Source organism: Parasteatoda tepidariorum, chromosome 8 (assembly GCF_043381705.1).
Source record: "Parasteatoda tepidariorum isolate YZ-2023 chromosome 8, CAS_Ptep_4.0, whole genome shotgun sequence".
In the NCBI taxonomy this organism is placed as follows: Eukaryota; Metazoa; Arthropoda; class Arachnida; order Araneae; family Theridiidae; genus Parasteatoda; species Parasteatoda tepidariorum.
This window is the reverse complement of record NC_092211.1, coordinates 70,373,597-70,397,882: the sequence shown is the minus strand read 5'-3', so window position 1 is coordinate 70,397,882 and position 24,286 is coordinate 70,373,597. Positions and strand designations below refer to the sequence as shown.

Sequence of the window (24,286 nt, the reverse complement as noted above, 5' to 3'; positions counted from 1 at the left end):
GAATTCCCCCCCCCCCCCCCCGAATTTGGCAGGATCAAATATTAGCAATAAAGCAACAAAAAATTGTTTAACAGTGCTGTCCTTTTTTTTCTCTGGAATCCGCAAGTGTTTCAAAATGATACAGTTTGCGTGAAAATTTTTAAAAAAGTTAGATATTTTTTATTTAAATTTTAACAACAATTAACAATCGGATGTTTCATAATTGATAAGCTATTTCAGAGAATCGGTTAATAACAAAATGACATTTTTATGAGTATTCCACCAATGTAGATGAAACTCATAAAACTACAACCCGATAAACGAAACTAATTAAGATTTGTGAGCCTCGCTAACTCCTTCGAAACCTTCATTACCAATTTTATTATCAGACAAATCAAAACTCTCAAGATTTGTTAGGTATGGAGAACTGGCTAAATTTTGTACACCTTTATCACCAATTTCGTTATAGTGCAAATCATAATTGAGGATGAGCGAATCAACGCATTTAATACTTAAAGAGCAACTGTGAATAAACTAGATGTTGAGGGCAGAAGAGATGGATCCAGTTTGGGAAATCAAAGATAAAACTTTATCCCAAACTCGCCGAAATGGCTTTTTAATGTTTGTCATTCCCTACAAGTAGCATTACACGCTAAATTCTGGTTTCTAAGTCAGAAAAATGCATTTGAGGGAGCATTTACATTTTCAACAATTTGTTCCAAATAATGTTAACTTGAATATAAATATCATCATAGCATAAAAGTAAACGAAATAATATTTTCAACTTTTTTATGTGTTTTTATTTTCTTGTAAGCCGTTCTTCAATTTCGGTCCTTTTTCTGAGTCACAAATTTGCGATCCTAGCAGAGAGGGAAAAATTTTTAACTTTCAAAATAAATTGAATCTAATGAATTTGCAATTAGAGTTAAGTTTGAATTTTTTTTTTTTAAATATGGTTATTTTTGATATTGATATTTTCAAATTAAATGTTTTACACCACCTAGAGATATAAAAAATAGCTAAGCTATTATAAAAAGTCGCCAAATAATATTGCTGCCCAATATCAAATTAAAACCAATGTATTTATATTTTAGAAAATTAGAGATAAAAATGTTTAATAGAAAATTAAAAAAGAATAAACCTTTCTCTTGCTTCCTTTTTCGATCGTTTACGCCAATTCTTTTCTGAAACACTATAAACTATCCTGTCACCATGTGGGGACCTAGTTTCAATACCTGCGGATAAAAATAATTTTTAGCGATTATCCTACATTAAAATACTCAAAAACGCTTTATTTTTCATGTAATTTTGTAATAATGATGAAACGAGTCAGTATTTTATGGTTTTGAAGCATTTTGCACTTAAATTGCTTATATAAGCAATACCATCAAAGAATAAAATTGTTTTTTATGTGACATTAAGTGGAAAACCATTAAAATGTAATGGATTGCTTTTGTTTGGCCATCAAACAAAACCATTGACCCATGTTGGTTCTTGGTGGATTTTTTGTTGGACCATTGAAAAACATTAAACTATGTTGGTTTTGTCTATGTCGGCCCAACATAAATTAGTTCCAATTCCCAACAAGAGGTAATGGTCAGACTTAATGGTACCATCAGGAATTAAGATGGTTTTTGATGGAATATAAGTTGAGACCAACAACATTTGTTGGTTATTTTTATTTATTAATTTTTTTGTTGGGCTATCAATATCTACCATCAAATCATGCTGGTTCTTGATTGATTTTTTTGTTGAGCCACCGGAAAATGACCAGTTTTGTTCATGTTGGTCCAACAAAACTTTTTTTCCAATTCTTAATATGAGGTGATGATCAGTCTTGTTGGCACCATCATAAAATATGATGGTTTTTGATGGAAGTTCATGATGCTTACCATCTTATTCATGTTGGTCCATCAAAGATAAACAATCGTAAATTTTGTCTTGGGTAATCAGTATCATTTTTAAAACCTCCCATTTTCCCAACAGGCTAACAGCATTTTCACACTAGCTTCGTAAAGAGCGATTAAATTTAAAATTGGCCGGATCACGCTATTGGTCGAAAATGACATCATTATGTGTGGGAAGGGTGATTCTATGTATTGACTAGCGTTTACTTAATTTAGGCTTCAGATTTCGTTTTCACGTGACCCCTGGATTCCTGTAAATTTTTATGTTGTCTAAAATAGCCTGGTCGGTAGGGTGCTGGACAAACGCTCGTAAGAACGGAAGTTCAAATCCAGCTGGCCGAAGACTTCCCGTGTAGTAAATGGAGACTGCACGTTAAATCGGTCAGGACACAAAGCCTTCCATGCTCCAGATTTAATCACTCGTATTATCAGACAGTATTTCGTATTAGATCCTATGCTAAAATTTTTGCTATGCTTTAACAATAGCTAAACAGTGGAACATGAGAACTAAAAGCAAAGGTAAAAAAATCGCAGAAAAGGATTAACACGAAGGGATCACAAATTCCACGTTTTTTTTTTCTTAATTATTGCAACTACAATAACTACTTGCAATAATTAAACACTTTCCGGGCAATTTACTGGTACATTTTAAAGGTGACCGTAAAAGTAGCGCTTCGCCCCTTGTTTTTTTCCAGTTGGCGTCCCCAAAATACAATACGAGAATGCCTACACTAAAAATTAAATTTTTCCAAAAAATATTCTAGGACACATCTAACTGAGAAATAAACTTAATTAAGCATCAAATGACGTGACTAGTATTTAGTTGCTGGTTAAATTTAAAAAATATGTTTGAAATGTAAAAATACGGTTATGATACGGTTACGGTTTATATCCAACACCCTTGTTCAAACCAGATTTTCTAGGGTGAAATTTCAATACAAAAGGCAGTTTGCCATACTTTTACTTATGACTCTTGCTCAAAACGAAACGAGTTTGTTGCTTAAATGGGATGCAAAATTTTATAGCTATATTTTCAGCACTGACTTCCATTTTATTCATCAGTTTTTCTTTAGTTTGCACAAAAACCCGATGGAGGTGCTAATTTTACATTAATTATGTCTATTATTTAATGTTAGTATATAAATTATATGTAATTATTAAATATAGATTGTAGTTTAGATTTATTATACATAGCTATTATAGCATAGATATTTATTATAGATATATATTAGTATGTAATTATTAAATTACAGGTATTTAATATCTATAATTTAATAATTTTTACATTAATTAATTATGTTTTTACGTTAGTTAATTAATTATGTCTCCATGAGTATTATTTTATGTTATAAAAATTTTCTTGCAACAGAAACTTTGCGTTATTGAGCTGCTAAACTTCGAATAATGAAGAACATAAAGAAATAAATTTTTGAAATCTAAATTCTAAAATGGATTTTCTTTTCTTAAAAAAATGTCCAAAAATATTTTTTTATTATTATCTTGCTCAATTTTGGTCTGTTATTTAATTGAAAAATCTCACAAAAGCAAAACATGCATAAAATTGGTTCTCGTACTCTGAAATCCTCTTAATTTCCGTTTGTTAAATTTTTAATAGCTCAAGGGAGTGGAAAAATACAGACAAAAAAAAAATTATTTTTTCTTCTTGAAGTTACAAGAAGTGTTTAAATTCCCATCAGAGCAACTATTCGAAAAAATAATGAACCAAAAAAATGCTTTTGAAAAGCTTTGTAAATATATTGAAAGAAAATTATTTCTTTAAATATTTGTTTCAGTTCAGAATTTTTTTTTTCTCCATTGAATGCATTTTATTAAGTACTTCATTGCGGCTAGAACTAAAATGAATAAGGTACGTACCTGTTAAATGATATCCGGGAAAATAAAATGCTGGAGAATCGTAATTGCTTTCTATTTTCTCTGCCTAAAAGAAATTGAGTTCATTTTTTTTTATTGAAATAACTTTTTGGAAATGAAATATAATGGGTAATAAATACTTACCCTTCCATTAGGATATGGAATATAACTGTAACCAGCTCTCGTGCTATTCATCGTCCCTGTGTTTTTCTGACTGGTGTTTTGGATGCAGTGTTCGCTGTAGTTGAGAACATGACTGCTGGCGTAATATGCTATCTCTTGAGAATTGTCGTAAGTTGCTGGCAGTGGTATGTTCTCAGTTTTTTGTGGTTCAGTTCCATCTAAGCCTAAAATTAGGAAATGCATATCAAACATGTAAAACTACTAATTTTCTTCGTTGTATATATATTTTTTTTCTAGATGAAAAAAAATCAAAAAATCCTGCAAACATTTAAATTTGCATGCGCACTATGAATTTAATGGTGTTTAAAGACTTTCGTCATCTTTCGATCTCAAGTTTTAAAGTTTCTAAATGAATTACTTTAAATACAATTTCTATTCTAATATAATATGCATTGTACTGGAGAATAAATTATACACTGAGAAAAAAAATATGGTCAAAACTACAAGAATTTGGTAACATTTACCATGTTTCTGGCTCCATGGAAATAACAAAAAGCACGGTAATTTTTACCGGAGCACTTTGGTAACGATTTGGTAAACTTTAGAACAAAATAAGGCGTTATAATAGTTTATTTGGTAAATGTGGTGCAATTTGGCAGTCTTATCATGTTTCTTTAGAGCAAGGCATAAAAATCATTCATTCGATTAACTGAATTTTTCTTTTGTATGTGATAAATGAGCGATAATAAAAACTATAATTTTAAAAACCAGAATTATCAGCAAATAATTACCATTAGAGCAAAAAATTACCAAATAAAGGGTTTAAATACTATATATTTTTTTATTACCAAAATTATGTCTTTCTACCAGAGATATCATTACCATGCAGTACGCAAATTTTACCAGATTTGTTTTTCTCCGTGTACTGTTACACACAGTGTATTTTTAGGAACTGCAGCGAATCTTAATTTTACTGTAGCTTCTAAAAACAGGTTAATTACGTTCATTCTCCGACACATGCGCATAATTTAACAAGTTTGAAATTTTATGGTGATAAAAAAAGCACATGGGCACACTCCATGCTCCTCACGAGGCTAAGAAGTATTATGTGCATTCCATATTGTAAAGTTATGAAATGTGCCAAGCATTTTTCACGCTGGGTTACAAAGTACATTTTTCAAATATTTCATGGATAAAATTTCGTGCAGATAAAATACAATGTAAGAAATATCTTGAATATAATGAATAAAGTATTGGAAAACATCATGGGGAAAAACTTTAGCAAATTAGTATTTTGTACACGTTTCATTATAACAAAGCTAGATAATGTTTCCATGAACCTTTTCAAATGAATACAGCCATAGGCAGATGATGAAAAAAAAATTCCTTCTACTCAGTATAGAAATATGATATATATCATAGAAACTAATACAAATAGTCATTACGCCTTTAACGCTTGAATGTATTACAGTATTGAGCATAAGGATTAAATTAATTCGATTCATAAATTCCTATTACTGCGTTGTGTTAATGTTTATGTTTCAGTATTCGATGATAAAGTCATTTCTATGAATATGTTTAAATTTTTTAAGAAGAATTTGAGAAGATGGTTGTCAATTTTAAGCACCAAATACTACAAAAGGGAACTTTCTAAAAAATATTCAAAAGAATCAAACTTTTAAAAATAAAAATAATTTTCTGCTAAACTCTGTTTTCTTAAACATCTTTTGCTGCGGTTATTAAGGAGAAATATAAAGATTAATTAATTAAATGATTTAATTAAATTTAAGATCAAATTATGTGATTTATTGGCTACAATTTATTTATTAGCAAATTTCTTAATATAAGTTATAATCATACATTTTAAAATAAGTTATGTTGTAAAAAAATAAGTTATAGTCATAAAGAAAAAATAATTTCTACCTGTTGAAACTGATGGGTGACGATCTGAATGCCTCCGAGTAGTTATGATGCAGACAGCGAACAAGATAACTATTAGAACTATAGCTGAACTAATCACTGGAACTGTGATAGTTAAATGTCGATAGAATGCACTGTGTGCATCTGCAGCTTGTGATGGATGAGGAGGACTTTCTGAAATATATTTAAAGATTACTTAAGCTGGGAAATACTTAAAATTGATATTTTTCATTAAAGTTCAAACCTTAAATTGTTAAATTTATTTGACAACGTTTCATTCTAATCTTTAAAATTTTTAATCTCCATTAAAATTGCTTTCTACGAAAGACAAACATTAATACTTTGCTAAACATTTGAAATAAGATGAATGTTTTTAAGTTTTTTGGAAATTTTATAAGACCACGTTTAGTTCAATTTTTATACACATTTGTCATTTTTATTTAGCTCAGAAAAGGCGCAGAGTTTGCGCCAGAATTTATTATTTAGCTCAGAATTTATTTTTTAGCTCAGAATTTGCAGAGTGTTACTCTGGTATGTATATATTGCACATATTTATTATCCCAAGAAAACGCGGGTGAAGCGGTATTTGTCTGTGTTACGAAACTAATTACTTTCGAATTGACAAACGAATTGTTACTTTTAGAAACATTTATTGGGACGTAACACAAACACATACATATTAACACAGACACTCAAGACATAATAATTTACNCTTATTCAAAACGAAAGTATATATATCAAACATAAACAACACAATTTTACCATTTCAACAATTTCCTACTCATAAACCCTAATTCGACACAATATGAAACAATTAAATGTCCAAATCGAAACTATTTCAATGCAATGACTTTTAACTACTTTCAACACAATACGAAATGGATAAGTATCAAATCAAAACAACATACCCCACATGCCGTCATTCTTTATTTCTTGCAAACGAATTTTTTATTCGAACAAACCATGGGATTCCCGGCCGATGCACCAATTTTCTGTTACGAAACTAATTACTTTCGAATTGACAAACGAATTGTTACTTTTAGAAACATTTATTGGGACGTAACACAAACACATACATATTAACACAGACACTCAAGACATAATAATTTTCATTAATCCCGGTTACATAGGGGGCGCTGCTGGAGCGCTTCTGGATACGAATATTCTTAACAGTCTGTAAGTCTTGTTTTATCCCATTTTGACTCGGCCGGAAGCAAAAAAAAAAATAATAATAATAATCTGATGTGATTGGAAGTTTACCAAGTTTTGATTGGGAGTCTTTGTGTTGCTTGTGCGACGATATACGATGATAGCTGAATTTCCATAGAAAAAAATATGGCATAACACTTCACTGGCGGTTGGAAAGTATCACTTTGCGTTGTCTCTTCTTCAGGGGCAGATCCAGAAATTTTTCCTTGGGGGGGCATAGACTCAAATCCCCCCCACACACAATTAATTTTCTTTATAAAAAATTTTTTTTTTGAGAAAAAAACTGGGGTTTTTAATGCTGGTCTTTATATTTATTTTTTTATAATGAACAATAGAAAAATACATAAATAATTCAAGTATTCAAAATCTTGAAATAATAAATGTAATGCGTTTTTTGGAATCTTTGGTAAATCTGTCAATGATTTTTTCAACATCCATATCAATTTTTTTGATGAATGTTTAATAATGCGAGTCCATTTAATCGTTCTTGAATTTGAGTTGCTCTAAGTCAAGTTTTGAGACGTCAAAGAGTTGAAAAAAAACGTTCTGCTGTTGCTGCACTAACTGGCAGAGTTATTAAAATTCTCAACAACATATTGATTGATGGGTACAAATCGATGTCCCAGGCATTATTATTAATGGTCGATCTTGGAAAGATCGTTGGGCACTTCAAGACCTGCTTCTGTTTCACGCTGCCATTTTGCGACCCAAAGACGAAATTCTGTTTCGACGCTGGCATGGTGCCAGATTTTAGTTACGAGTTTCGCAAGTTTCCCATCTTCACCTTTATACAATCTTTGGTTAAACTTGTTGAAGCGCGCTTGGAGAGCTCAGCGAGCTTCAGCATTGTTAATGTTTACAATGAAACTATGACGAATTTCGTTTTAATCTTTTAGATTATGATTCTTGAAACAGTGAAGAACATAATTAGATGAGAAAAAAAATAGATTTTTCCGACCTATCTAGTTGTATATGCTCCCTTAAATAATTTTTAAAAAATTTTATTTCTTTTGTAAACTCTTAAAAAAATTATTTTATTTTTATTTTCAATTTGGGGGGGATGACACTTATGCCCCCCCCCAGCTTGATCCGCCACTGCCCTTGTTTAAAAAATATCATACAAAGACTAATATTCAACTTTTTTCATTTGCCTCAGATAACACCAAATAGTAAACGGATGGTAAATGAAATGCTTTTACTCATTAAAAAAATTAAAATTTGAACTTAAAACTTGTGTATTAGGTTATGTTTTAGTTCCTTGTATTTATTTATGAAAGGAAAAATCTGCTGACTTTTTCCATTTTTTTTCCAAAAAATTGGCAAGATAAAAATTGGATGATTGTTTGGTCATGAATGGTACCTGGCTTATTTTGTCCGCTTAAATGCAAACATAGTCATTGTTCGTAAATTTTGGTATCCAGTACCCATACGCTTCAGATTCAGCAGACTCAATAAAAACTGAGTTAATGTTCAATTATTTTAATATTTAATAGCAAGCATCATTTCCATATTTTATCAATTTAAATACAAACTGGGTGAAAGTTAGCTAATTTTCGCATTGAAAATCAATACGGTTTTTTTCCTTCTTAGAAAAAAAAATGATTGCTCAGTTTTTTTCTCTTTTTGCAACAAAAAAAATATTTAAAAAAAAAATTGAGTTCTTAACATTTTATTTTTAAGCGGCTTGGGTTTTTTCAACTTTAATAATAACAGCTAAACAGTTTTAATAAATTAAAAATGTATTTTATACAATTTTTCAGCTGTGACATCTACTGCTTAATCCGCTGAAGCATGATTTGATTTAATTTATGCTTAATAAGGAAAAATTAAAGATAACATAACTGTGGAGAAGTAACAAATCGATAAGGATTAATTTTGAAATTAAATTATAGATGAAGACGTATCGAAACGTAACGTCTCGTGTAATTTACGTTATCATTTTTTTATCAGTTATAGTTTACATCATTTAAAAACTATGCTCCCAGAAAGATTGGTTAAACTCTGAACCACAATGTTGGTAATTTCAATTATTATTAATTCTTTTAACCAGCACACGTATTTAATGCTTTAAATTATATTTGATTGGGCTATGATAAAAGTTGAAACAAAGTGCAGCGTAATCAGTTTTAAAAAGGATTAAACTGCATGATACTAAGGTCCAAATAAACAATTAATTGATGCTGCAAATTTGCACTGTATTATCGTTTTCAACATTTTTAACGATGTATAATTCGAATAAATGCTTACCTCCGGATAATGTCAAAGTAGCAAAAACATATTCTGAATCAGTAACCCCTGCATCATTCCGTGCAGTGATGAACAATGTGTACCATGTTCCAGGAATTAAGTCAGTGATGGTTACATTCAATTGCTCCGGTACAATGTTATTACTGACAAGAGTCCATTCTGTTTGGCCACTTGAACGGTACTGGACAACGAAAAATTTAATTGGACAGCCTCCATTATGCCAGCTGCTGAGATTAACAAATGCACAAGTGGAATTCACCGAGAGTAATCTATCTTTTTCTGGAGCTATTGGTGCTGTAAAGAAACAATACATTGGGTCGTTTTTTTTCAATAATATTTTAAATATTACTAAATATTATACACAGTCCAGTCACATTAATGTGACCACCACATACTTTCGACGTGAAAGTGAAATAACCAATCGCAGAGTGTAGGTGGCAGCACATTACAGTGTAGTGTATATATTGGATGTCCTAGGGCATCGAAAAGCATTTCAGTCGTTGGCGCAATGCAGAAATGTAGAGATTTATCCGTCGTCGAAAAGGGCATGATTATTGGCTTTCGGACCAAGGGTGGAAGCATTTCGGAAACGACTGATTTTGTGAACTGTTCGCGTACCGCCGTGGTAAAAGTATACCGTGCATGGCAAAATGGCCCTATACAAAGCAAGTGGCGTGGCACATGTGGTGTACCACGGGCCAAAGATGGCAGAGGCGAATGAAGGCTACGGAGATGCGTTCAGACGAATAGACGTGCAACTGTTGAGCAACTGACCGTCCAGATGAACCAAGGGGCTACCAAGAGTGTATCCTCAACAACTGTTCAGCGAACGTTGCTGCGCATGGGCCTCCGCAGCAGACGCCTGGTTAATGCACCCATGCTGACTGCTGTTCATCGGTTACGAAGGCTGGAATTTGCACGCCAGTACCGTAACTGGACGTCCACAGAGTGGCAACAGGTGGATTTTCCGATGAATCACATTTTATGCTCCATGGGACAGATGGACGTTGGCGTATACGGCGCGAAACGTCTGAAAGCAACACCCTGCAAAAATTACCGGAAAGCTGCAGGCTGGAAGAGGGAGCGTTATGGTTTGGGGAATGTTTTCCTGGCATTCACTGGGTGCACTCATCATTGTGGAAGGCATGATGGATCAGTACAAGTACATATCTGTCCATGCTGACCATGTCCACCCCTACATGCAGATGATTTTTCCTCAGAATGATGGCATCTACCACCAGGACAATGCGAGGTGTCATACAGCTCGCAGTGCATGTGCTAGGTTCGAAGAGCACCAGGATGAATTTACCGTACTCCCCTGGCCGGCAAACTCACCGGATTTAAACCCAATCGAAAATCTGTGGGACCACCTCGATCGGGTTGTTCGTGCCATGGATCCTCAACCGCATAATCTAGCGCAGCTGGCCACGGCACTGGAGTCGGCATGGCTCGATCAACATCCCAGTGAACACTTTCAGAAACCTAATTGACTTTCTTCCTGCACGTCTCGTAGCGGTCCGCTCTGCCAAAGGTGGTTATTCTGGCTTTTGACAGGTGGTCACATTAATGTGACTGGACTGTGTATATTCATAGTTAATTTTCTCAAATGGCTATAGAAGTTTAAAAATAAAAGCTACGATTAAAAGTTTGAAGAAAAAGTATATTTACTAAAATGTAATTTAAAAATATTGTTTTGTTACAAGAAATCAATAGAAAAAAAAAGCTAATACAAACATTTGTTTGCGTTTAGAATGAAAGTATAGAAATTGTTGCTTTAACGAATTTTTCAAGTAACTGAATAGCCCTTAAAAAATAATGGCTGTTTGCTATATTTGATATTTCATATGTTTAGTTGGTTTTCTTTTTATTAAGTTTAAGTTTTTCACATTTTACTACAACTTAAATAAACAAAATAAAATTGTTGCGCAAATTATAAATTTTTTTAAAAAAATATGTGTAGCATTTTGTGCAACATTAGCACTCTGTAGTTAGTAATTTAAAAGGATTGTGTTTCCTTGAAAGGTAGGCTAGAGTCCCTGAAATTAAAGAGTGACTATCATGAGTCGTATCAGCTAACAATTAGACACTCATAACAGTTAATCACTCATCGTTGCCATCACTCTTCCAACATACATCGTTGTCATCACTCTTCCAATATACATCGTTGTCATCACTCTTCCAACATACATCGTTGCCATCCTTCTTCCAATATACATCGTTGCCATCACTCTCCCAATATACATCATTGTCAGCACTTTTCCAACATACATCGCTGCCATCACTCTTCCAATATACATCGTTGTCCTCACTCTTCCAATATGCATCGTTGCCATCACTCTCCCAATATACATCGTTGCCATCACTCTCCCAATATACATCATTGTCATCACTTTTCCAACATACATCGTTGCCATCACTCTTCCAATATACATCGTTGTCATCATTCTTACAATATAAGCACTTTAGAATAGGCAACATTATTTTACCACTAGACGGATCGGTCATGACCATATTTCGTAGTGGCCATCTTAAGTGTTTAAGGTTTCAAAATGGAGATAAGACTTTCCAACCTTGTTCCTGCTCACAACCTGGTAGTCCTGATCACTTTCTTGTTTGCCTTGGCGCTTCTTTTAAGCAGCTGCTGGTTGATCGGGACTTTCTGCAGATATATGGGGAACTGACGCGACGGGGCCTTCTGGAACTAGTCTAGGCTTTCCCTCTCCAGGGGGATGTGTAACAACAACCAATAGACGGCAGTGAAATTGTGTTTAGTATCAAATGGCTATTACTTTCCTCACTTTCTCTTATTGCTTACACTATAATCAATTCAAAATTACGCAAATTATAAAATTTAAAGAAAACAATTACCAATTCCATCAGTTTTAGCTGACAGCATTTCACTGTTGTTGCTTCTACCTGCACTGTTGAAAGTAATTAAATAAAAGGAATACGAAGTGCCACATTGTAAATCTCTCTGAGTGTAAAAGTTTCTTTCGCCGGGTAAACGGACTTCTTGCCAATCTTGACCATCTTTTCTGTAGTGAAGTATGTAACCTGTTTGCAAACGAGAAAGCAAGATTAGACATGAGTATTTTTGCTAAGGTATTTTTACAAGGATAGGGATCGAATTTAAATAATTTGCATTTCTCGAAATATAAATCGGATATTTATAGCTTACATACTACTAATGAACTTACATACTAATGAAAAGAGAAAGGTCCCACCGCTTTTCCTGTAGTCGAGTAGTTGGGTACACCAATAGGCGAGTATTTCGTTTAACCGTAAGTTGTGAATAAGATGAGAGTAAGATTGACAGTGGCGAGATAAAGAGCTCCTGATTTCACATTGTGTGACTTCTTCGTGTGGGACTCTTTAAAGAAGGCTGTTTAAGTATCACACATAACAACAAATCTAGTCTGGGGAACCGACTCACTGCCACTACTAATGATGCATTTTGGAGCATTTTTTTGTGGGAAATTTTAAGAAGGCTGTTAACGTCCCACATACAACAACAAATCTATTCCTCCTGAGGAACCGAATTACTGTCGCTATGCACTTTGGAGTCTAAGACATGTTCTTTTTCTTGTGGCATACTTATTAAAAGGCTATTGACATCTCTCATATAACAGCAAATTTAATCGACCTGGGAAACCGAGTCACTGCCGCTGAGCCTCTAAGACATACTTTTTCTTGTGGGACACTTTTAAGGAGACTGCTTACGTTCCACATACAACAAGAAATACAGTTGACTTTTGGAACCGAGTCACTGCTGCGATGCACTTTAGAGTCTAGAACCCGCTCTTTCGTGTGTGGGAAAAGTTTGGCTATAATGCAGCAAGAGGAGACTGTTTAAACATTTACAACGTACGTTAAAAAAGGTAAATCGTGAAGCCTTCGTCTTTTCATTAGTGTGTATAGATTGTTTATGTCTAGTTTATTCTTCATTAAATATAAATTAACTAAACAGAATAAAACTTTTTGAATGACAGTGTATTTCAAACTTACCTGTTACTGGTGAGGTTGGGGTTGTTCTGGATTCCCATGATATTTTAATAGTTTTTGAAGTTGAAAAATACGTTTTTATCAGCGGAGTATCGGGCTTATCTGCAAAACATTTATTATATAAACTATTTTTAATATGTATGAAGAAAGAGGAAAATAATGAAGCAATATTATTATTCACTGAGTTACAATTATTTGTTTTGAAGTAAAATTCGAAATTTTTTTTTAAAAGCAGTATCGAGAATTTTCCATTCTTATTGTTTATACCGAAAACTTCATTTTTAAATATTTAATACCAAATTAATAGCTACATTCAGAATATAAATTTATATATTTATACCTTTTACTTATGGAAAATCTTACAACTTATAGAAAAATAGATTGAAGAAGCTTAATATTAAAGCTTCAAACAACAATATCATATAAACTTTCTGCAAGCGTAATAGTTTATTAAGTTAAACCATGTTTCTGTTCAAATTGAATTATTTCTCAGCACGTTTTAAAAGTTGCATTTTAACCTATCACTTAAATTAATTTTCAATTACAATATTTATTGTTTTTTGCGAGATCTTCTGGTTCGATTCGATCAAATATTTTTAACTGTATAGAAAATATAAAGTAATTTTGAAACCTTACACAGGGAAAATTTAATTTTAATCTGAAACCATCCATCAAGGATGTTTATAGTTTTTAGTAGTTGAAGATTACAGAAAAAAACACCAACTTAATCTTAACATGCATTTATTTGTATTGGGTTACTTTTTAACTCACACAATCCCTTATTAAAGAATAAGAATATCAAAATGAGTTTTTTACTTACCGAATTCTAAGGTTCTTACAATGACGGGTTCAGAAGGTGGCCCAGCACCCTTACTGTTAAAGCCTTGGACGATTACACTGTAATCAGTCATTGCAGAAAGTCCTGAAATAGCTACATGTGAATGTATCAAATGAGATGCATTGATTGCTTTGAAATTGTAAGGTTCTGCTTTAATATAAGGTTTAAAACCAACGTAATAGCCATCGATACTATCATAATCATCATCACTTGGAACCTGAAATCAAATAAAAAAAAAGAAATTGTAGTTATATTTAAGGAGGCAGGTATTAATGCAATTGCTATTAGGTTGCTAATTGGTTTCTAACCATATGGAAGTCCCTGTTAATGAGAGAGCCCCTGCCATGGTAAAGCGCAGGTCAAACTATCTCTAAAACCGAGAACAAGGAAAACCCTGAAAGCATCAGCGAACTCACCATGAAACTGCTTTTAGGACTTGAGTACCATCTGAAGAAGAAATGTTCTACTGTATTCCTCTGTATGTATTGAGCACAATGAAGCAGTCTCAGATTCCGGACATGACTATCTGCATACACAAATTCACCACATTGCTTTTTCTTTGCATGGAATCTAGTCATTATGTTAAAGCATCGATCATCAAGGACGGCGATTACTTGAGATCAGCAGTCTCGTGGACTTTTCGACTGATATCGATAGTCGCAATTAGGAAGTTAGACACCGTCCGAACAGTCCGAAACGAGAAAAGAATAGATAAAATAACGTTTTCGCTATGAATAAATTAGCAGTTTTAAGTTGCACAATAATTGGAACTAACGTAAAATTAGTTGTCTCCTGTGTGGTAAACAATGTAAGAAAAATTACTTAACCTAAGTGCCCTTTTAAATTTTATTGGCTTTAATCAAACATTTGTAAACATGAATTTACATCTCTCTCCTACGGCCTCTTAGTTTCAGAATAATAATCTAATCACATATTAAATATTTAATATATAGATTTTATTCTAACATGCAAAGGTTAAAAAAAATCTGAAATTATTCTTTAACAAAAAGTATAAGTTAGTCATATTTATTAATGTCAGTAAATAAAAGATGAACATACTTGCCATGTGACATTAATTGACCTTGATGACAGCGCTAAGGCTTTTACATTATGAGGTGCTTTCCTTGGTGCTGTTTAATAGAAATAGAAATTCACTATAATAATTTGATAAAATCAAATAGCTCTTAAAAAGAATATTTCAAAAAATTATTTGAAGCTCTGTGCTTTGTTTGTTAAGCCTAACTATTGAATAATTTGTTTTTAAATGTAATTAAATCAAATGTTCTTTGTTTAATACATTTATAGTTAATGTTATAACAGCTCTCGGTGTTATTCTGTTTTTTTATTATTAATATAAATTGTTATTTTTGAACACGATATATTCCAGTATGAGATTAGCATTTTTAAATTTTAGTTTAATCTCATCCAGTAGCTATAAATATTTGGTAATTACTGTTAAAAATACGTCACTCAGTGTGTCGGTACTGTTTACCATAAAATGCATATTACGAACATTTTACGCAACAAGAAAAATCTGAAATACCGCAATTTTTGCAGAAATAATTACCGTAAAGTAACTGAATAACTGTAGTTAAAAAAATTTTATTGTAAAAATTATGGCAAAATATTTTACGGTAAAATGGATTTTGCAGCTGATATACGAAAGTGCCTTTACTTTATACCGTAATTTGATCTGGAATTTTTTACAGTAGTGTTTGCATTTCTAATAGGAGCTAATGGTGAAATTGCGATGAAATATAAAAAAAGGAACTGAGTAATTTTAATATTAGTAATTTAATTTTCTATAATTGTATGTGTAATGTAATGAAATAAGTTTGTATACCTACGTTCTTCCATTGTTGTTACAGCTACTTCCGCTCCAAACTGACTTTCTCCAAGTGAATTCTCGCATTTTACTCGAAAGAAATAACGATTTTTTGGTTTCAGCCCTCGAACAACTAAACTTGTTTCTTGCCCAGGTACTGTAACAGGTCCTCCTATCAAGTGATCTGAGGAAACAGAATATAGAGAAAAGGTTCCTAATAAGAAACAATCATTTTAAAAGTAAAAATAGTTACATAATATTTATTATGATGTTCATTAATGTCACGTGATTAAATGTTTAGTGCATCACTTCAAAAACAAAAAGCAGGGTAATGAAAATGTTAACGATTTTGAATACCTAGAAAAGGTGTTTTAATATAAGGTAGTACAAAAACAGATTAAATATCTGACACTGATTGTTGTAATCTTAGACCATGGTCATTTATAAGCAAAGTCAGAAAAGAATGTATAAAGCATTCGAAGTATTCATTCCGATTTGAGTAAAAATAATAAATTTTAGCGACAAACTTAAAATCAATCATAATTATTTGTTTTTGTTGTTACCTCATTAGTAAACCAAATTTCAACCTAATTTACATCTTATAAAATCATCTTCATATACTCAGCAATACTTTTAGCTTAGATTGAATGAAATTATTCACAACTCAAATATACATATTTGCTTGAAGTGTAGAAAGAAATTACCTGTACACCTCAAAAATAACCCCTCTAAGCTGGTTGCTCAAAAGTAGATTTCCATCAATCTCAAACAACTTCATATTTCTTAATTATACACCATGGGAGGTTTATCTTTTAAGGTTGATATTGGAATCAACTTCAAAATAATCTCAAATGAACCTCAAGAACAACTTTAATGTTTATAAAGGAGGTTCAGGATTTCGTGGTCAGAGCGGCTAGGTATATAAAAGATGTAACATTTCTGATGTTATCGTATTCAGTACTCTAAAAGTCAGAGTAAGTATTAAAACTCTAAACTCCTACAAAATAAACATGCATTTTGAGCTTAGCCCAAATTTAAAGACTTATAGACAAATGATTTAATTCTTGAGGTTATATTTACTCATCTAATCCCTTAATAAGAATAAATATAAATTTTTTAGAGAAGAAAATGTAACGTAAGTTAATATAATTTAGAAATAAAAACAAATGCAACGAAAATATTTATTATTAAAATAAATTTAAACCTCATAATACTTACTAATTAATGAGACATAAATACTCTCATTTTTAAGGGTAGTGAAATTTGAGTTTATCATAATATGAAGGTCGCGAAATTATTGAAATTTAATTTTATTATATTTTCATCTGTGCCCAATTTAACAGCCAATTATTGGATTTTCATCTCTGATGAGTGACTGGAATATTTTACTTTTTTTTAAATGAAATATTGCGGAAATTTGAATTTCATTACTGGATTTTTGATTTGTGAGTTACATTCTCAAAAAATTTCCTATTTCAAGACGTTTATAATTTAGAAGTGAAAGCAAAAGTATGAAGCTGAAAATTCGACTTCCAATGTGTGATCACCCAAACTTTATTAAACTCTTCTCTATTACTCAACAGAGAAAAGAAAGTTTCTTCAAAGCTGGGGATAATTTGAAAAAAAACCTTTCTCTAAATATTTCAAAAGTTTCTCTTTATGAGGTTAATCTTTTAATCATTATTTTTTAAATAAAAATAAAAGGAAATGTATAAAAAATAATTTGATTTTTTCCAATTTTATTTTACATGCTGATACATTTTACAATTTAGGACAAATCTGCCGCAGAATCAATTATTTACTAAGTTGACGCCAAGTTGACGCCAATTACCTCCAAGTTGACGCCAAACGACAGTGTATTGGATTATGGGAGAATTTCCATCGAATGGTTTACTCCATGACACTCTGACGCTTCTACTGGATACATCATGCACTTCTGTGCTCTTAGGCGCATCTGGTATATCTAATAACATAAATAAAAAAATAAACTTCAGTTATTTATTTATATATTTTACTTTATTAATAAAATTAGATTTGATAACATAAAAAAATTCTTTCGGAATTAACATTTTAAATTAAAGTATTATCTGAGAGAAATTCACTCGTCAATGTTTTTAGACAGAGATGTGCCCTTCTTCTTGTTCTCCAGTGGCGCCATCTATGGCAGATAATTCGACTTCTGCCACATACATACTTCGCAGCCCGTTTTACGGGGATTACACATCGACACACCATTAATCAGCAGATCGTAATTTTGAACTGAACCAAAGTATGATTAATCTCTGATACAGTACCCCCAGAAGTATTGATTTGTTATGGGAACTTGGAAGACTTTGTGACCCCGACAGATTTAGTGTACACTATATCTGGTCCTCTAAGTCTGGTACTCTAAATCATCTGGTGGAAATCGAACTAAGGACTACTTAGACGTGACCCAACGCCCTAATAACCAGGCTATCCCGGTTCATTTAGTTGTTATTTTATAATATCCCAACAAAACAGTCAAATGACAATAAAAAAGATGGTATTCAAACTGTTAACTGTGCAAAAAATCGTTTGTTGGCTGTTATCAGCTAATATGGTTAAACAACCAGACTTTTTTTGCTCAAACAAGGCCCAAAGGCCAATGAGAGTCGAGTGCACGTTCTTCGAAAACTTGAAGCTAAGCTATGTGATAAGGATGGTGAATTCATAATTTTATTTTCTAATAGCAGATTAACAATAATCTCATAGTAATATGCATGGGATGAATACAGTATGAAGATATAGCTCCTCACAGATAGGTACATAAAATAGTAGGTGATTTGCTTGTTTTTTACGCACCTTACATACTTTAGCAGAGACAGATAATCTGTTAATCTCATGACCAGCTGAATGAGGGTTCAATTCTCAGCCTTAACACTACAATATTTCATCAATTCTTTCACATGTGGAGTTTTCGAATTTTCTACACTTCTCAATTGATGACCCTGGACTACTGGAATTCGAAACTATCATTCACGCATAGATAGTAGCACCACAATGCTATTTTTCAAAAATTTTCCCGTTTCTTATGATAGACTACTAAATAAGCTGATTAAGCCACTTCTCATGGTTCATTTGACAAAACACAACTCAACCACAACTTAACTCCAATGTGCTCTATCTAAGGAAAAGCCTAGCAAAACCTAACTCTAATGTAACTGGAAATCTGGTTAAATTTTAGTTTTACGATTTTGAAACTATGTTAGTTATAGTTGATTAAAAGTTATGTATTGCTCTGCTCCCTATTCCCTTTGTTGCTTCTCATTCACCTTGTTTAAATGAAAGTCGACATTTCTTATAACAGATAATTTTATTTAAAAAATGTATAAATATTATAAATTTATGCAAGACAATTTGTTCTTATTTTAATTGCAACGATATGAACGATTAACTAGATTTAAAAAATAATCAGTTGAACTTGAAAAAATTATTTAAACTTAGAAATACAGAAAGTTTGAAAATAGAAGAGAGGATTTTACTTATTAACTATTTATAACGTAACTTTATACCATATAACATTTAAAATTTTAAAATGTTTTCATCTTGAGTCTTTTAAATTTTTAAAAGTCTCGATATGAATGTCAAGATTTATATTTGGTAATCTCTAATCTCTTTCATTTTTTAATGTCTTTCCATTTCTTGCAACTTTTGACATCTTGCCTAAAATGAATTAATAAAATGAGAATCTCGACTAAAAGAATTATTAAATTAAATTATTAAATTTATTATGAAATGATAAATTTGTAAATGAAATTATAGGTGAAATTTTAACTCTGTAGTTGCGTTTCAGTGGGCTGTACATTAATCAAACATTGCATTTTTTTACTAAAAGTATAACAATTCATAAGTCTCGAACCAATAATTGAACGTTAAATTTCTTTAGAGCATCGAACTCCTTGTAATCTTTTAAACGCCCTTGTTTTAAACACCAAGTTTCCATGTTATATAGATTTTGTGCAGCAAAGCAAAATTTAACGCAAAGCAAAAAAAATGTAGAACAAATTCGCGAAAAAAGTACTTCAAATTGTAATAAATTGTGATCAATTTGTTTTTGAACAAATTAGAATATCGAAAAAAACTCTGTGATAAGTTAATAAACAAATTAGAATTTCGAAAAAAACTCTGTGATAAGTTAATAAACAAATAATGGCTGTTTTGGCATAGTAAAATAGCTCTGTAATTGCAGCTCAGTAATAGCTCTGCAATTGCATTCCCGGGGAACGTATAGCGGCCCGTATGGTAATTTTTGTTTCAAGTATTACAGTTAATAAATCTCGAACTAATGATCAAATGTTGAGTTTTTTTATTTTTCATTGTACTTCCTGTACATTTTTCTACACGCCTTTTTAATTTAAAGTTTTTAAGTCTCACAGTGCTTACATAGCAAAACAAAAAGGAACGTTAAGTTGAAGACCCTAAACAGCGTCTGTGGGCCATAACTCTTTAAAACATAGAAATTCTGACTTTTATATTCATAGCTTTTCATACAATTCGTAACTTATTCAACATTTCCCCTCGAAATAGAATTAATTTCGAAGAAAAAAAAGTCATCCGGCGGTAGGAATTAGCTCGCAAACCAATGGCAGATAATTGAAAAACCGACAACTTATCGATATTACCCTCATAAAAAAATGAAGAATCTGTTCTAACAAAGAGCTCTGTCATTAGGAAATAGGAACGGGATACATAAATTATTTATAGAAATGAGATGATTTCTTTACCTTGGATAGTGAGCTGGATATTTTTCGAGTCATCTCCATATTGATTCACGGCACTGCAAGTGAATAATGCTGAATCTCTTTTTTCTACTTTTTCAATAACTAATTCAGATCGTCCGCCAGAAAATGTTTCCGTAGCTGTCTGCGAATACCTGTAAAATTTTACATGCACCTAATTTCTAAGAAAATCTTCTAGAGATGTTCAAAGTAAAAATACATCTAATCATAATTTTAAATGGTAAGTAAGGACGAAAAAAGTAAATTAAGGTTATGAAAATGTAATGCATATATCACAAATTTCGATATTACTTTTTTTTTTCAAGTAAACTTAAAAAGGGAAATAATTTCCTTTTTTTGTCAGATATAAAATGCCGAAAAGCACAACTTTCAAAAGACGTGGAAAGAATTAATACGAAAGTATTGCACCCTACGTTTTTTTGTTTTTGGTTTGACAAAAAATCGAATTTTTTTTCTTTCAGTCCACTTGGAAATCATAAATTTTATTTCATCTTATAAGTTTATTTTTTTTCTTTTCATTAGTTTGTTTTTTGGAGAATCATCGACTTCTTTTGGCTATAAATTTGGCTTGCAACATTCAGGTAACAATTGTAACTTGTTGTGTCAGCATCAACTGCAGTGCTTCAGATGAAAATTGAACACCAACTAGTTGGAAACGGGTCAGAATTTTGATGACTGATGAATCGTAATTTCAATTTGGTGATAACATAGCACAAAATTCTGGTTGTCTCTTGCAGAACACCATTGAAACTCTTATTATTGGGTATAGAATTTTTATTTTGATCCCTTTTAGTAGTCTAAAAGTGGTCCAAATATCTTTTGACGATGATATAGAGTTTACAATATAGTTCAAAAACTATACTTTATCGGTTAAGAAAGGAATGAAACATACATTTTTATCGGGCATCTTCTGTTGATAAAAGTTGAGAACTTTTCGAGAAGTGGTTTAAGTTTCGATTTCAAGATTCCATGGAGTGATTTAAAAAAAATATTCAAGGTTTTGGATAATCCAAAGTTTAGAATGGTTGCTGAAATTATATATACAACATATTCCATGATCATGGCCTTAATAATATGCATTTGATTCTGTCTCTAAATATGTTTATAAAAATATATAACTGCAATGTTGAACTATGTGAACTCGATTAGCCATAAAATCATGCAAATTTCGTATAAGTCTGCTGGTACCTTTGTACCAATTTACCTGATATCTGTCACGGGATCTAAAATTGCGCCATTCTTTTTCCATGAGAATGTTATAGGTTTGTCACCGGAAACTTCACATTCCATAACAGCTTTTTCACCACGTCTTATCGTCATCATCATATATTTAGAATGGAAACGAGGAGTACCTGATGAAAAAATTCATAAAATTACATATATAGTTCTTTCATAGAACAAATGAAGAGTGAAGGTATGCTTCAGAAATATATTTTCAAAAATAGTAACGCTGAGCAATACCTCAATTTCTACGAAATTCATATTAATTATTAATTATTAATTTGATAGGGAAAAAAAGTAATATTACTTGTATTCAAATCTAAATTGATTAATGATTCATGGTAAAATTTATTCGTTAGAATTATGAATGCTCAAAAATTTTCAAATAAATGGCTTTGAAATCTAAATAGTTAAAAATATAAAATTAATTTTCGGAGAACTAATTACAACAATGAATTTTTCTACTTTTAAAGAAGCTTCGAAAGAAAATTCTGAATCTGATATAAAAGAGGAAGCTTTAAAAAAATAGATGGTATCATATTAATTGAGAAAAAAATGGTTCAATGATTTATAGTAACTTCGTTATTAAAAAAATGAAAAATCAATGCTACTTGAGTATCTACAGACCTATATCAATAACAAGAGTTCAAGATTGCATCACAACAATTTTAAGAATTATCCGATAAATTTAAGTAATTGTTATATTTCAATGGAATACTTCATATTTACTTCATTTGCAAAGTAATAATTAAACAAAATAAAAATTGCAATGAGGTTTTTATAAGTTATTATATTAATTTTGCGTCTGTTCGGTCGTTTATGTGGAAATTACTTTGATAGACAATAAATTTTGTTTATAATATTTTTGAAATAATTATATCTTCTATTATCATCAGACACAGATGTCCAAATAAATTTTAAGTACACTTGTTAGAAATTTTGAATGACGAAAAAATGGCAAGTGATGCCCTTTGCTGAAAAAATAACAATAAATAGTGCTTGTTGAAGAAATGATCAGGAAAAGATGGAAGTTTGAAAATCTGTTCAATTGTTCTGTTAAAATTTTGAGTGTTCCTACAAGTCTGAAAAAAAGGCCAACATTTTAGTTAGTTTTAAATTCTTTTCTCAAATATTTGATATCGGGAATTATTGAAATATTTGATCAAATATTTGATCAAAAACATTCTTCTCAAATATTTGATATCAGGAATCATTGAAATATTTGATCAAATATTTGATCAAAAAAATTCTTCTCAAGTATTTGATATCAAGAATTGTTGAAATATTTGATCAAAAATAATCTGCTCATATATTTTATGTCAGGAAATATTGAAATATTTGATCAAATATTTGATCAAATATATTCTTCTGAAATATTTGATCAAAAACAGTCCTTCAATAGGACTGCGAGAGCTCTAGCCAGTCAGAAAGACTTCGGAATATAAACTTCAAGTTCTTTCATCACTGACATGAGGTTTTGTCAATAAAAAAACAATTGAAAAAATAAAGCAATTTTGTTTTATTATTAAACATATTTTTATAATAGATTTGATAATTGATAAATAAGAAATTCTGAGGCTTTTAATAATATAAAAAGTTCTATATATATATATTTTCAAAAAAAGCGACAAATATAGTTGCTCTTATACTTACTATGGACCGAGAGACGGACAACTGCTGTGAGACCAGAACCAACACCATTGCTAGCTTCACATAAATAGTGGCCAGCGTCTAGTGTGTCTAAACTTTGAAAATTCAAAGACCCATTCACCAATGTATGCACATGAGAGTTGCTGACGATTGTTTTAAATAATTTAGGTGACTCACCTGAAATAGCAATATTCTCTTGTTCATAAATTAAAGCATATTTATTAAATTATTAAACATTGTATTTGTCATAATTGCTCCCCTTTGACTCCCAGTCATTCTTCTAACTTTTAAACATGGTTTATATGAGCACATTTGCATAAAAATTATGTAGATTGGATAAAACAAGTGAAAATAAAATTCGAACGAATATTTTTAGTTATTTATTTACTTTTTTGAGTGTTATTCCTTTGCTGTCAAAAAATTGGTTTGCTCTAACTGTCTGACACTTACGAATAGGGAAATATATATATATATATATATATACAGGGTGGTCCCGAATTCATGGTACAAACTTTAATGGTAGGTACAGGACATTGTAACAATGATTTATTGTATAGGAATGTATAGTCGCAAGTGACGCGGTGAGGCGTAAACAGGGGAAATAAAAGGAAAGAGAAATGGAGTGATCGGTTGGTATCATTGCCGGTAGAGGGCAGTAGATGTCTAGCCGCCGTTGAAAATGATGCATCGCAGTAGGGAAAAGCGCCATTCACAAATGTGCTGCCGTAGACGA

The 24,286-nt window shown here is 31.5% G+C and overlaps 1 protein-coding gene across 2 annotated transcripts in view; it reads right to left on the bottom strand.

Annotated features, from left to right (window-relative positions):
- Positions 1-24,286, bottom strand: part of LOC107454452 (cell adhesion molecule Dscam1) — a 104,179-nt gene that overhangs the window by 3,636 nt on the left and 76,257 nt on the right. For both annotated transcript variants that reach the window (XM_071184207.1, XM_043048813.2), the window contains exons 11-24: positions 23,557-23,730; positions 21,887-22,034; positions 20,668-20,816; positions 17,754-17,885; positions 15,945-16,106; positions 15,157-15,227; positions 14,080-14,314; positions 13,263-13,361; positions 12,126-12,311; positions 9,258-9,551; positions 5,805-5,975; positions 3,903-4,105; positions 3,762-3,825; positions 1,121-1,214 (exon numbers count right to left, since the gene is read on the bottom strand). In XM_071184207.1, coding sequence (XP_071040308.1) covers positions 1,121-1,214; positions 3,762-3,825; positions 3,903-4,105; positions 5,805-5,975; positions 9,258-9,551; positions 12,126-12,311; positions 13,263-13,361; positions 14,080-14,314; positions 15,157-15,227; positions 15,945-16,106; positions 17,754-17,885; positions 20,668-20,816; positions 21,887-22,034; positions 23,557-23,730 — 2,182 coding nt within the window. The remainder of the gene's footprint in view (positions 1-1,120; positions 1,215-3,761; positions 3,826-3,902; positions 4,106-5,804; positions 5,976-9,257; positions 9,552-12,125; positions 12,312-13,262; positions 13,362-14,079; positions 14,315-15,156; positions 15,228-15,944; positions 16,107-17,753; positions 17,886-20,667; positions 20,817-21,886; positions 22,035-23,556; positions 23,731-24,286) is intronic.